The sequence below is a fragment of the Coregonus lavaretus genome (genome assembly GCF_964263955.1).
Source record: "Coregonus lavaretus genome assembly, chromosome: 23".
Lineage (NCBI taxonomy): Eukaryota > Metazoa > Chordata > Actinopteri > Salmoniformes > Salmonidae > Coregonus > Coregonus lavaretus.
Genome location: NC_140010.1, coordinates 20,480,204 through 20,493,853, shown reverse-complemented (window position 1 = coordinate 20,493,853; position 13,650 = coordinate 20,480,204). Strand labels below are relative to the sequence as shown.

The 13,650-nt window shown below is 41.2% G+C and overlaps 1 protein-coding gene across 1 annotated transcript in view; it reads left to right on the top strand.

Moving 5' to 3' along the window:
• The window catches only part of LOC311099066 (contactin-associated protein-like 2), a gene marked incomplete at both ends in the record, with an annotated part of 71,586 nt that overhangs the window by 18,651 nt on the left and 39,285 nt on the right, over positions 1-13,650 (top strand). Inside the window, 6 exons of the mRNA XM_084139682.1 lie at positions 3,345-3,455; positions 3,624-3,817; positions 5,867-6,014; positions 8,028-8,231; positions 8,692-8,876; positions 9,752-9,895. Of these exons, the coding sequence (XP_083995808.1) occupies positions 3,345-3,455; positions 3,624-3,817; positions 5,867-6,014; positions 8,028-8,231; positions 8,692-8,876; positions 9,752-9,895 (986 nt within the window). The remainder of the gene's footprint in view (positions 1-3,344; positions 3,456-3,623; positions 3,818-5,866; positions 6,015-8,027; positions 8,232-8,691; positions 8,877-9,751; positions 9,896-13,650) is intronic.

Here is a 13,650-nt window from a genome sequence, read left to right as displayed (position 1 = left end):
GTTTGGTGTATAGGGAAACCTCAGGAATGTATACAGCGGAGTTATACAGATAATTCCTCTAGAACAAATTGGGTACGAGGTAGCTACATCATTAAAATCTGAATCTGCATGTCATAGTTTGTTAGTGAGAGAGCAGTGTAACCTTTCCTGAAGTCTATAAAGTAGCTTTTTAAGTATATAACATGTATCTGGCTTATGGCTACAGATTCAAGCGTGATAATTGACTTTTGGAAATGATGTTGACCTCTGCAGCTCCAATTAAACATGAGTGCATGGTGCATGTTGATTTGGAGGCCTGTAGTTAATGAGATTGTACAGAGTGTGCAGTGAGTTTTGAAATGCTGCCCTGAATTCGAACCCTTGACCTCTGTAGCCAAGCAAGATTGAGCCATCAACAAAAGTTGCGCTAGGAGTCTGTTAGAGTCTATGGAAAGTTATTCATCAAGATTGAGTGTGTCTATCAGTCATGGTCGAATATGTCTACCAGGAACATGACAGGCTGAACGTTTGATTTGTTTTTCAAAGCTATTCATGTATTGCTATTAATGTGTTCAATAATAACCAAACCAGACAGAAATTGGCCTTGCCCATATTCATTGACAGACATATTGTACTTATATTGAATGGCCTTTGCTTCCAGTCATTACCACCAATTGTCTGCTATGTGAATGGTAAGGGACGTCACATGGATGGATTTGATCTACCATGTGCTAGTCTCTCCAAAAAACCTTATATGGTAAGGAGCAGTAATATAAAATGCAATTAGAAGGAAGAAGAGAACTTGTGGAGAAGGTGGAAAGTTTTAAGTACCTCGTCGTACATATCACTGACACACTGAAATGGCCCACCAACACAGACAGTGTGGTGAAGAAGGCGCAACAGCGTCTCTTCAACCTCAGGAGGCTGAAGAAATTTGGCCTGTCACCTAAAATCCTCACAAACTTTTACAGATGCACAATTGAGAGCATCCTGTTGGCTGTATCACCTCCTGGTACGGCAACTGCACCGCCCACAACCGCAGGGCTCTCCAGAGGGTGGTGCGGTCTGCACAACGCATCACCGGGGGCAAACTACCTGCCCTCCAGGACACCTACAGCACCCGATGTCACAGGAAGGCCAAAAAGATAATCAAGGACAACTACCACCCGAGCCACTGCCTGTTCACCCCGCTATCATCCAGAAGGCGAGGTCTGTACAGGTGCATCAAAGCTGGGACCGAGAGACTGAAAAACAGCTTCTATCTCAAGGCCATCAGACTGTTAAACAGCCATCACTAGCACAGAGAGGCTGCTGCCTACATACAGACTTGAAAATCACTGGCCACTTTAATAAATGGAACACTAGTCACTTTAATAATGCCACTTTAATAATGTTTACATATTTTGCATTACCCATCTCATATGTACAGTGAGGAAAAAAAGTATTTAGTCAGCCACCAATTGTGCAAGTTCTCCCACTTAAAAAGATGAGAGAGGCCTGTAATTTTCATCATAGGTATACGTCAACTATGACAGACAAATTGAGAAAAAAAATTCCAGAAAATCACATTGTAGGATTTTTTATGAATTTATTTGCAAATGATGGTGGAAAATAAGTATTTGGTCAATAACAAAAGTTTCTCAATACTTTGTTATATACCCTTTGTTGGCAATGACACAGGTCAAACGTTTTCTGTAAGTCTTCACAAGGTTTTCACACACTGTTGCTGGTATTTTGGCCCATTCCTCCATGCAGATCTCCTCTAGAGCAGTGATGTTTTGGGGCTGTCGCTGGGCAACACGGACTTTCAACTCCCTCCAAAGATTTTCTATGGGGTTGAGATCTGGAGACTGGCTAGGCCACTCCAGGACCTTGAAATGCTTCTTACGAAGCCACTCCTTCGTTGCCCGGGCGGTGTGTTTGGGATCATTGTCATGCTGAAAGACCCAGCCACGTTTCATCTTCAATGCCCTTGCTGATGGAAGGAGGTTTTCACTCAAAATCTCACGATACATGGCCCCATTCATTCTTTCCTTTACACGAATCAGTCGTCCTGGTCCCTTTGCAGAAAAACAGCCCCAAAGCATGATGTTTCCACCCCCATGCTTCACAGTAGGTATGGTGTTCTTTGGATGCAACTCAGCATTCTTTGTCCTCCAAACACGACGAGTTGAGTTTTTACCAAAAAGTTATATTTTGGTTTCACCTGACATTCTCCCAATCCTCTTCTGGATCATCCAAATGCACTCTAGCAAACTTCAGACGGGCCTGGACATGTACTGGCTTAAGCAGGGGGACACGTCTGGCACTGCAGGATTTGAGTCCCTGGCGGCGTAGTGTGTTACTGATAGTAGGCTTTGTTACTTTGGTCCCAGCTCTCTGCAGGTCATTCACTAGGTCCCCCCGTGTGGTTCTGGGATTTTTGCTCACCGTTCTTGTGATCATTTTGACCCCACGGGGTGAGATCTTGCGTGGAGCCCCAGATCGAGGGAGATTATCAGTGGTCTTGTATGTCTTCCATTTCCTAATAATTGCTCCCACAGTTGATTTCTTCAAACCAAGCTGCTTACCTATTGCAGATTCAGTCTTCCCAGCCTGGTGCAGGTCTACAATTTTGTTTCTGGTGTCTTTTGACAGCTCTTTGGTCTTGGCCATAGTGGAGTTTGGAGTGTGACTGTTTGAGGTTGTGGACAGGTGTATTTTATACTGATAACAAGTTCAAACAGGTGTCATTAATACAGGTAACGAGTGGAGGACAGTGGAGCCTCTTAAAGAAGAAGTTACAGGTCTGTGAGAGCCAGAAATCTTGCTTGTTTTTAGGTGACCAAATACTTATTTTCCACCATAATTTACAAATAAATTCATTAAAAATCCTACAATGTGATTTTCTGGATTTTTTCCCCTCAATTTGTCTGGCATAGTTGACGTGTACCTATGATGAAAATTACAGGCCTCTCATCTTTTTAAGTGGGAGAACTTGCACAATTGGTGGCTGACTAAATACTTTTTTCCCCACTGTATATACTGTATTCTATACTGTCTATTGCATCTTAGCCTATGCCACTTTGATAATGACATTGCTCATCCATATATTTATATATTCTTATTCCATTCCTTTACTCAGACTTGTGTGAATTAGGTTTTTGTTGTGGAACTGTTAGATATTACTTGCTAGATATTGCTGCACTGTCGGAACTAGAAGCACAAGCATTTCGCTACACTCGCAATAACATCTGCTAACCATGTGTATGTGACCAATACATTTGATTTGATTTGATTTTGTTAAAACATGCTGAAGTGTCATTTTATGGGATGATGACTCATTCCTCCATTGTCTGTATCTTGTGTTTTGTGTTGCCCTCCAGGGAAATGTGATGAAGTGTTGGCCACACCCCTCTCCCACACGGCTTTCACCAGCTCCTCTGTGTACTCCGGTGGATATGGGGCTGGATACGCAAAGCTCAACAGGAGAGGAGGTATTAAATAAAACCTTCAGAATAAAAGCTTAATATCTCAATCTCAATATATCATCTCAAATATTTTAAGCTGCAGTCTCATTCACTTCACTCACATATTTTCTGCCACATAGGAGCAGAGGATACTAACGGTTATGGAGCTGGTTTGATAGTCTCTCTCATCTCCAGGTGCTGGAGGCTGGTCTCCAGTGGATGCTGACCGTTACCAGTGGCTGCAGGTGGACCTGGGCACCAGGAAGCAAGTCACCTTTATCGCCACACAGGGCCGGTACAGCAGCTCTGATTGGACAACCCAGTACAGACTCCTGTACAGTGATACAGGAAGGAACTGGAGACCATATCTGCAAGATGGCAACATATGGGTGAGTGTGTTAGTTGTCATTCGTGTATCAATAAGGTCTGTGGTCAACAGATCTTATACATTTTGTTCTATGAGATCATCTTCATCAGCTAACGTCACTTTTTGTGAATCCTTAAGCATTTATGTGATAAAAAAAAGCACATAAAGCACATAAAAGGTTCCATAATTCATAAATGTCATGTTAACTGACTAATATTACCTCATAGAACAAAACGTATAATACAGTTGGGGAAAAAAGTATTTAGTCAGCTACCAATTGTGCAAGTTCTCCCACTTAAAAATATGAGAAAGGCCTGTAATTTTCATCATAGGTACACGTCAACTATGACAGACAAATTGAGGAAAAAAAATCCAGAAAATCACATTGTAGGATTTTTAATGAATTTATTTGCAAATTATGGTGGAAAATAAGTATTTGGTCACCTACAAACAAGCAAGATTTCTGGCTCTCAAAGACCTGTAACTTCTTCTTTAAGAGGCTCCTCTGTCCTCCACTCGTTACCTGTATTAATGGCACCTGTTTGAACTTGTTATCAGTATAGAAAGACACCTGTCCACAACCTCAAACAGTCACACTCCAAACTCCACTATGGCCAAGACCAAAGAGCTGTCAAAGGACACCAGAAACAAAATTGTAGACCTGCACCAGGCTGGGAAGACTGAATCTGCAATAGGTAAGCAGCTTGGTTTGAAGAAATCAACTGTGGGAGCAATTATTAGGAAATGGAAGACATACAAGACCACTGATAATCTCCCTCGATCTGGGGCTCCACGCAAGATCTCACCCCGTGGGGTCAAAATGATCACAAGAACGGTGAGCAAAAATCCCAGAACCACACGGGTGGACCTAGTGAATGACCTGCAGAGAGCTGGGACCAAAGTAACAAAGCCTACCATCAGTAACACACTACGCCGCCAGAGACTCAAATCCTGCAGTGCCAGACGTGTCCCCCTGCTTAAGCCAGTACATGTCCAGGCCCGTCTGAAGTTTGCTAGAGTGCATTTGGATGATCCAGAAGAGGATTGGGAGAATGTCATATGGTCAGATGAAACCAAAATATAACTTTTTGGTAAAAACTCAACTCGTCGTGTTTGGAGGACAAAGAATGCTGAGTTGCATCCAAAGAACACCATACCTACTGTGAAGCATGGGGGTGGAAACATCATGCTTTGGGGCTGTTTTTCTGCAAAGGGACCAGGACGACTGATCCGTGTAAAGGAAAGAATGAATGGGGCCATGTATCGTGAGATTTTGAGTGAAAACCTCCTTCCATCAGCAAGGGCATTGAAGATGAAACGTGGCTGGGTCTTTCAGCATGACAATGATCCCAAACACACCGCCCGGGCAACGAAGGAGTGGCTTCGTAAGAAGCATTTCAAGGTCCTGGAGTGGCCTAGCCAGTCTCCAGATCTCAACCCCATAGAAAATCTTTGGAGGGAGTTGAAAGTCCGTGTTGCCCAGCGACAGCCCCAAAACATCACTGCTCTAGAGGAGATCTGCATGGAGGAATGGGCCAAAATACCAGCAACAGTGTGTGAAAACCTTGTGAAGACTTACAGAAAACGTTTGACCTGTGTCATTGCCAACAAAGGGTATATAACAAAGTATTGAGAAACTTTTGTTATTGACCAAATACTTATTTTCCACCATAATTTGCAAATAAATTCATTAAAAATCCTACAATGTGATATTCTGGATTTTTTTTCTCATTTTGTCTGGCCTAGTTGACGTGTACCTATGATAAAAATTACAGGCCTCTCTCATCTTTTTAAGTGGGAGAACTTGCACAATTGGTGGCTGACTAAATACTTTTTTCCCCCACTGTATCTCCTAAGCCTGTGTTCACCTCAGACCTTATTTTTGGTGTTTATCCCAAACCCCCATTCTTTCCCCATAGGAATGACTGAACGAACCAGAAGTAACTCATTTCTGGTTTTTAGGACTACAAACTGGCGAGCTCTATTGCGTTTTGGTTGTGCACCATCTAAAATGCTCCCCATTAACAATAATTGGCTTCAAAATGTGGAACCTAAAGGTTGTGTTTCCCAGGCATTTTCAGGCAACTCCAACAGCGAGAGTGTGGTCCGCCATGATCTGCAGCATGCAATCATAACACGCTACGTCCGCTTCATCCCACTGGAGTGGAGCGAAGAGGGGAGGATCGGCCTGAGAGTGGAAGTCTATGGCTGTTCTTACTGTGAGTGTACAGCACAGTACATCCATGCACATCTCACGCTACTGTACAAGAGATAGTATATGCGAACATCCTTTAATAGGAGAACATAAAAAGGAATCTCTTAATTCAAGACATCCTTTATTGCGTGCAGTTTGGATCATTTCTGCATGAAGAAAATAAAGGAATAATCAGGTGTTGGCCAATATGGGCTTAATTAATATGTAAGACTGAAGGTTTTAATTATCTTGGTATCATATATCATATTTGTCAGAGGAGCGTATTAATATGCTCAGTAATGTAGATTAATTTAGTTGAAATAATTACATGACTGATCTTTGTGCCAACAGCGACATTCACACAGCTACAGGTTTTTGATAGAGTAGGAGATAGAGAACAGCTGTTTACCTTGGCTGGTTTCTGTTGTTACCTTGTACTACAGAAAAACAAGCTTTACTGATCAATTTCTTCCTTCAAAGCTTTCACCTGCCACACCACCCTTTGCTGTGTCCATCCTATGCTGTATTACACACTGTAGAAACTGATAGATAGGAAAAACTGACTGGGAGAAACTTGTTTGCCCTAGTCATTGAACAGTCTAGTTCCCTCTGGCCAATTGTCCTTACTGCAAATACTCCATCCATGCCCCTAAGATTGAACAGCAAATAGATGTAACCGACTGTCAGTGTTCTGATCCCCCTGACCGGTTAAATCATGGTAAAGAGATGAAATCACTTTTGAAAGGAGAAATTGCCGCAGGGTGATATCACAATGCCATGCTGCTGTCTAGACACGTAGGCTGGCACATCTCAACAGACAGAAAAGTATTTGCAGTAGGCTTGCAGATACGGTATATAAGTAGGCTTATATACAGTATACCGTAGTATTTCAATACCGTAAATACTGTTGAAACTGTTTCTTTTAAGTATTTAAAAAAAATACATTTGAATATTTGTAGCTATCTTTAAAGAAGATTGCGTTCTTCATTTCACCTGTCACATAATTTTTCATTATGAAGCTTACCGGTAGTCCCCACTCACGTTGTGTTTGTTTGCTAATTGCTAACTAGCGTACGCCGAACAACTGTGTGTCAGCGTAACTCGGGAATTGTAGCGGAAGTGTAGTTTAGTCAGATGGAGGCACCCATAGCTGAATGGATATGTGCAAAACTGCTACAGTAAGTTTATCTTTTTTATTTGAAGGATTCTTTCTCACTGATGAAAGATAAGGCCATATGTTTCAAAAGCCGTATAGCAGCGATGATTATTGACATTTCTAAACTTTAAAACAGCATCGGGATTGTAGTTCACATGAGCCAGTCGTGGGCGGAGCTAATTGCTGAATATTTTAGGAAGAAGGCAGAATGCCGCCTAGAGCTTTCGAGAGAAATCAAGCTTCACTTGGTAATAGCAGAGAATCCCCTCCTGAATCAAGAGCCTTGCTGTCTAATATTTGTTTTGTGCGTGCTGCAAACTTTGAGTAGCATTTTTGAGTTACTTGTATAGCTTTATGAGCTGGGATGTCTGTCCTTCAAATACTTTAGGTCAGAGACTGTATAAAATGTTCGCAATGCACTTGTTAGCATTTAGATAGCATTCTCTATGATATCTTATATGTACTTGTTAGCATTGCTAATCTTTGGATTACAGAGGCACAGTGGGGTTTGAAAATAGCGCCCCTTGTTTGTGTTCAGTGCCGGTATTACCGGATATCCTGGTATGGCACAAGGTCGGTATGAAGGTATGACATTCTGGATACTGCCCAAGCTTACTTTGCAGCCAGGGTTATATGTATTAGAGACTAAGCCATTTCTCCCGCAGTTGTTCTGTTCCTCCAATTATAAAAAGAGAAATCCGTATAAGCTGCCTCACCTTTTTGACATTGCTTATGATTGCAGTAGGTGATCTCTAAAGGACTATAGGTTTTTCTCATTAACGCTCATATTACCTTTTATGTCAAAAGCCTTGACACAGGACAGTAGAGGTAATTGAGGGGATATTAAGCTCTGTAACCTTTATCACCGTTCGGTGACCTCAGGGGAAGATGTGATCAACTTCGAAGGCCAGGGTGTGATCTCCTACCGCTTCAAGATGAAGAAGATGAAGATCTTGAAGGACATCATCTCCCTGAAGTTTAAGACCACGGCCAGTAACGGTGTGCTCCTGCACGGGGAGGGACAGCAGGGAGACTATATCAGCCTGGAGCTGAAGAGATCCAAACTACTGCTCATGATCAACCTGGGTAATGGACCATTATCCGATCCTGTCTATGGGATATCTGTGTGCATCCCAAATGGCACCCTATTCCATATTTAGTGCTCTACTTTTGACCAGGGCTCATAGAGCTCTGGTCAAAAGTAGTGCAAGATATAGGGAACAGAGTGCCATGTGGGACGCACACCTAGTGTACTGTAGTCGCTGATAATATAGCTTCTTATGGCAACTAAGGGCAGTTGATGAAACTTGATACAATTCCTGCATATTTGCTAATATGACTGTCCCTTATGCATTAATCATCTTCTATTTTTATTTGATGGATTTCAGTAATGGTTGTTGTCAGAAAGATAATTATTCATCACAGTAGCCTACACAAATTAACATTTGTAACATTTTATCTCACTATGTCAGACTGTTGTTTATAGGAAAAATGTCCCCTTAAGCATTTTCTTGAATTCAATCTGTTTATGTCTTGTAAACTTCAGGCAGCAATCAGTACGGCTCCATCCTCGGGCACACCTCCGTGACAAGCGGAAGTTTATTGGATGATGACCATTGGCACTCCGTAATTATTGAGCGTTACCGACGGAATGTCAACTTTACCCTGGATCGCCACACACAGCACTTCCGCACCAATGGTGAATTTGATCATCTTGACCTGGACTATGAGGTAGGCCACATTTTTATTGTGTATTGTCTTAGTGGTTACTCTCTTTACTTCCCTGCCTATCAGGGTTGGGTCAATTCCATAAAAATATCAATAAATTCAGGAAGTACACTCAAATTCTCTTCAATACTTTTAAATTAGGAAAATTTGAAATTTGAATTTGATTTACTTTCTAAATTGACAGGAATTTTTATGACCCCAATCCTATATAGTTTGTATATTGTCTTGGTTAATTTCTCCATCCCTTCCTATAAAATTGTATTGTATATTGTCATTGGTTCATTTCTAAATCCCTCCCTGTAAAGTTGTATTGTATATTGTCATTGGTTCATTTCTATATCCCTCCCTATGAAGTTGTATTGTATATTATCCTGGTTCATTTCTATATCCCTCCCTATAAAGTTGTATTGTATATTATCCTGGTTCTTTTCCTCACATTCCTCCCTATTTCTACGAGGAGAGGGGATATGAGAGAATATTTAATTAGATCCTTTGGCTCCTGTGAGTCAGGTTACTCAGAGGTCTGTGTGAAGATGTTAGTTCACAGATGCCAAATCGGAGCAAGCGCTCTCTGTACTGCGGCTCCCCTGTGTTTACAGAGCTCAGCTTTTAGATTTGTCTGTGTAATTATCAGTGTGCGATACCGAAGGAAATTACTTTGGCTCCGCAAGGAAAGCGAACAAAAAAAAACACAACACCATACATACATTCATTATAAAGCGGAGATTAATGCAATCAGGCACAAGCGAAAACCAATATACTCTCTGAAGGGATGTATGCTACTGTATTGATTTGATTCAAGGCGACAAATTCCTCTGAGATGTGGCTCTTCAAATAATACTTGACCCCTTTTCCTCTTCTCCTTCTGTGTCCTCTAGATCAGTTTTGGAGGCATGCCCTTCTCTGCCAAGCCCAGCACAGGAGGCAGGGAGAACTTTGTTGGCTGCATGGAGGGCATCACCTACAACGGAGATAACATTACCAACCTGGTTAAGAGGAAGAAAATTGATACTTCAAGTTTTGTAAGAACCTTTATAATAATAATAATATGCCATTTAGCAGACGCTTTTATCCAAAGCGACTTACAGTCATGCGTGCATACATTTTTGTGTATGGGTGGTCCCGGGGATCGAACCCACTACCTTGGCGTTACAAGCGCCGTGCTCTACCAGCTGAGCTACAGAGGACCACACTCTCTGTCATGTTTTGTAAATCTGAGTAGCATCTTTGCTAGGTGGTTTGTGATTCACTGGTACAGTGCCTTGCAAAAGTATTCATACCCCTTGGCGTTTTTCCTATTTTGTAGCATTACAACCTGGAATTTAAATGGAATTTTTATTTGGATTTCATGTAATGGACAGACACAAAATAGTCCAAATTGGTGAAGTGAAATGAAAATAATTACTTGTTTCAAAAAATTATAGAAAAATAAATAATGGAAAAGTGGTGCGTGCATATGTATTCACCCCCTTTGCTATGAAGCCCCTAAATAAGATCTGGTGCAACCAATTACCTTCAGAAGTCACATAATTAGTTAAATAAAGTCCACCTGTGTGCAATCTAAGTGTCACATGATCTGTCACATGATCTCAGTATATATACACCTGTTCTGAAAGGCCCCAGAGTCTGCAACACCACTAAGCAAGGGGCACCACCAAGCAAGCGGCACCATGAAGACCAAGGAGCTCTCCAAACAGGTCAGGGACAAAGTTGTGGAGAAGTACAGATCAGGGTTGGGTTATAAAAAAATATCAGAAACTTTGAACATCCCACGGAGCACCATTAAATCCATTATAAAAAAATGGAAGGAATATGGCACCACAACAAACCTGCCAAGAGAGGGCCGCCCACCAAAACTCACGGACCAGGCAAGGAGGGCATTAATGGGGCGGCGCACAATTGGCCCAGTGTCGTCCAGGGTAGGGGAGGGAATGGCCGGCAGGGATGTAGCTCAGTTGGTAGAGCATGGCGTTTGCAACGCCAGGGTTGTGGGTTTGATTCCCACGGGGGGGCAGTATGAAAAATAAAAAAATAATGTATGCACTCACTAACTGTAAGTCGCTCTGGATAAGAGCGTCTGCTAAATGACTAAAATGTAAATGTAATTAATCAGAGAGGCAACAAAGAGACCAAAGATAACCCTGAAGGAGCAGCAAAGCTCCACAGCGGAGATTGGAGTATCTGTCCATAGGACCACTTTAAGCCATACACTCCACAGAGCTGGGCTTTACAGAAGAGTGGCCAGAAAAAAGCAACAACTTTTGGTGTTTGCCAAAAGGCATGTGGGAGACTCCCCAAACATATGGAAGAAGGTACTCTGGTCAGATGAGACTAAAATTGAGCTTTTTGGCCATCAATGAAAATGCTATGTCTGGCGCAAACCCAACACCTCTCATCACTCCGAGAACAACATCCCCACAGTGAAGCATGGTGGTGGCAGCATCATGCTGTGGGGATGTTTTTCATTGGCAGGGACTGGGAAACTGGTCAGAATTGAAGGAATTATGGATGACGCTAAATACAGGGAAATTCTTGAGGGAAACCCGTTTCAGTCTTCCAGAGATTTGAGACTGGGACGGAGGTTCACCTTCCAGCAGGACAACAACCCTAAGCATACTGCTAAAGCAACACTCAAGTGGTTTAAGGGGAAATATTTAAATGTCTTGAAATGGCCTAGTCGAAGCCAAGACCTCAATCCAATTGAGAATCTGTGGTATGACTTAAAGATTGCTGTACACCAGCGGAACCCATCCAACTTGAAGGAGCTGGAGCAGTTTTGCCTTGAAGAATGGGCAAAAATCCCAGTGGCTAGATGTGCTAAGAGACTTGCAGCTGTAATTGCTGCAAAAGGTGGCTTTACAAAGTATTGACTTTGGGGGGGGGGGGGGTGAATATTTATGCACGCTCAAGTTTTCAGTTTTTCTTTTCTTATTTCTTGTTTGTTTCACAAGAAAAAATATTTTGCATCTTCAAAGTGATAGGCATGTTGTGTAAATCAAATGATACAAACCCCCCAAAAATCTATTTTAATTCCAGGTTGTAAGGCAACAAAATAGGAAAAATGCTAAGGGGGGTGAATATTTTCGCAAGCCACTGTATACCTTGAAAACATAAATGGCAGGAACAGCCATGTATTTGTGATTACTTACTTGGAAAGGCCAGTGATGCAACACCTCACTTCAATATAATGATCCTTTTTCACTGAGGCACTACAATAAAACAGAATTTAGTACACTCATTGTAGCATAAATCAGAAGAGAAGAAACTCTTAAATGATTTCATATTGAGATAAAAAGAAATATATATATATATATATTCCAACATGCATTTAAATGTATTTGTAAGAAATATATTTTTAAATTAAAATGTATGACAAACATGGAAAATTGGCCAAATCATATAGTAACAAAATGGTGACTGTCTTAACAATAAAACTTTAGTGGGCTTTTTAATATCACATGTACTTACTGTATGTCAGTTTCAGTAAGACTGCAAAACTAGCAGGATGCAATCTTAACCAAATTAACTGGCATGACAATCTGTCTCATGGGTGGCCAAAAAGCACTAAGACAAAGCCACGCCCGCAACAAGGGCCGCCGCTACGATATATTTTGTGAAAATGCATTTTTATTGTACTTGACACATATCAAAAACATACCAAAAGCACTAACATGCATTTAAATGTGTTTCAATGACTACAAAAATGACTATAAACATGATACATTTTCGGTCATGTGGTGACTCCATGTCTTTCATGTGCATATGACAAATAAACAAACAAACTTGACGAGAGCATTGCAACCAGTGTCCAACAGGCAGAACTTAAAGTGTACTGGGTCGTTCCACGAAATGAATGCCTTTTGTGTCCCTTTGATATGTTAAGTCTAAATTATGCTCCAATATAGAATTTTAAAAGCCTGTTATATGAAATGAAGTGCCCTTTAATATAGACCACATTGAGCATTCAATCAGATTTTTTATATTAATAAAGACTTGCCGAAATGCCAAACCTCAGCATTTTGACATGTCCTTTCGTGCACCCTCTGTGACTTCCAGGAACATTTTAACCCACTAACCCCCCAAAATACTAATAGTTTTCCCCATCATTGTAAAGTCCTTGTTATTTTGTTGCTTTGACAAAGTTATTTCTGAAGATTATTATTTATTTACATTTACATTTTAGTCATTTAGCAGACGCTCTTATCAAGAGCTACAGTGGGGGAAAAAAGTATTTAGTCAGCCACCAATTGTGCAAGTTCTCCCACTTAAAAAGATGAGAGAGGCCTGTAATTTTCATCATAGGTACACGTCAACTATGACAGACAAATTGAGATTTTTTTTCTCCAGAAAATCACATTGTAGGATTTTTTATGAATTTATTTACAAATTATGGTGGAAAATAAGTATTTGGTCAATAACAAAAGTTTCTCAATACTTTGTTATATACCCTTTGTTGGCAATGACACAGGTCAAACGTTTTCTGTAAGTCTTCACAAGGTTTTCACACACTGTTGCTGGAATTTTGGCCCATTCCTCCATGCAGATCTCCTCTAGAGCAGTGATGTTTTGAGGCTGTCGCTGGGCAACACGGACTTTCAACTCCCTCCAAAGATTTTCTATGGGGTTGAGATCTGGAGACTGGCTAGGACCTTGAAATGCTTCTTACGAAGCCACTCCTTCGTTGCCCGGGCGGTGTGTTTGGGATCATTGTCATGCTGAAAGACCCAGCCACGTTTCATCTTCAATGCCCTTGCTGATGGAAGGAGATTTTCACTCA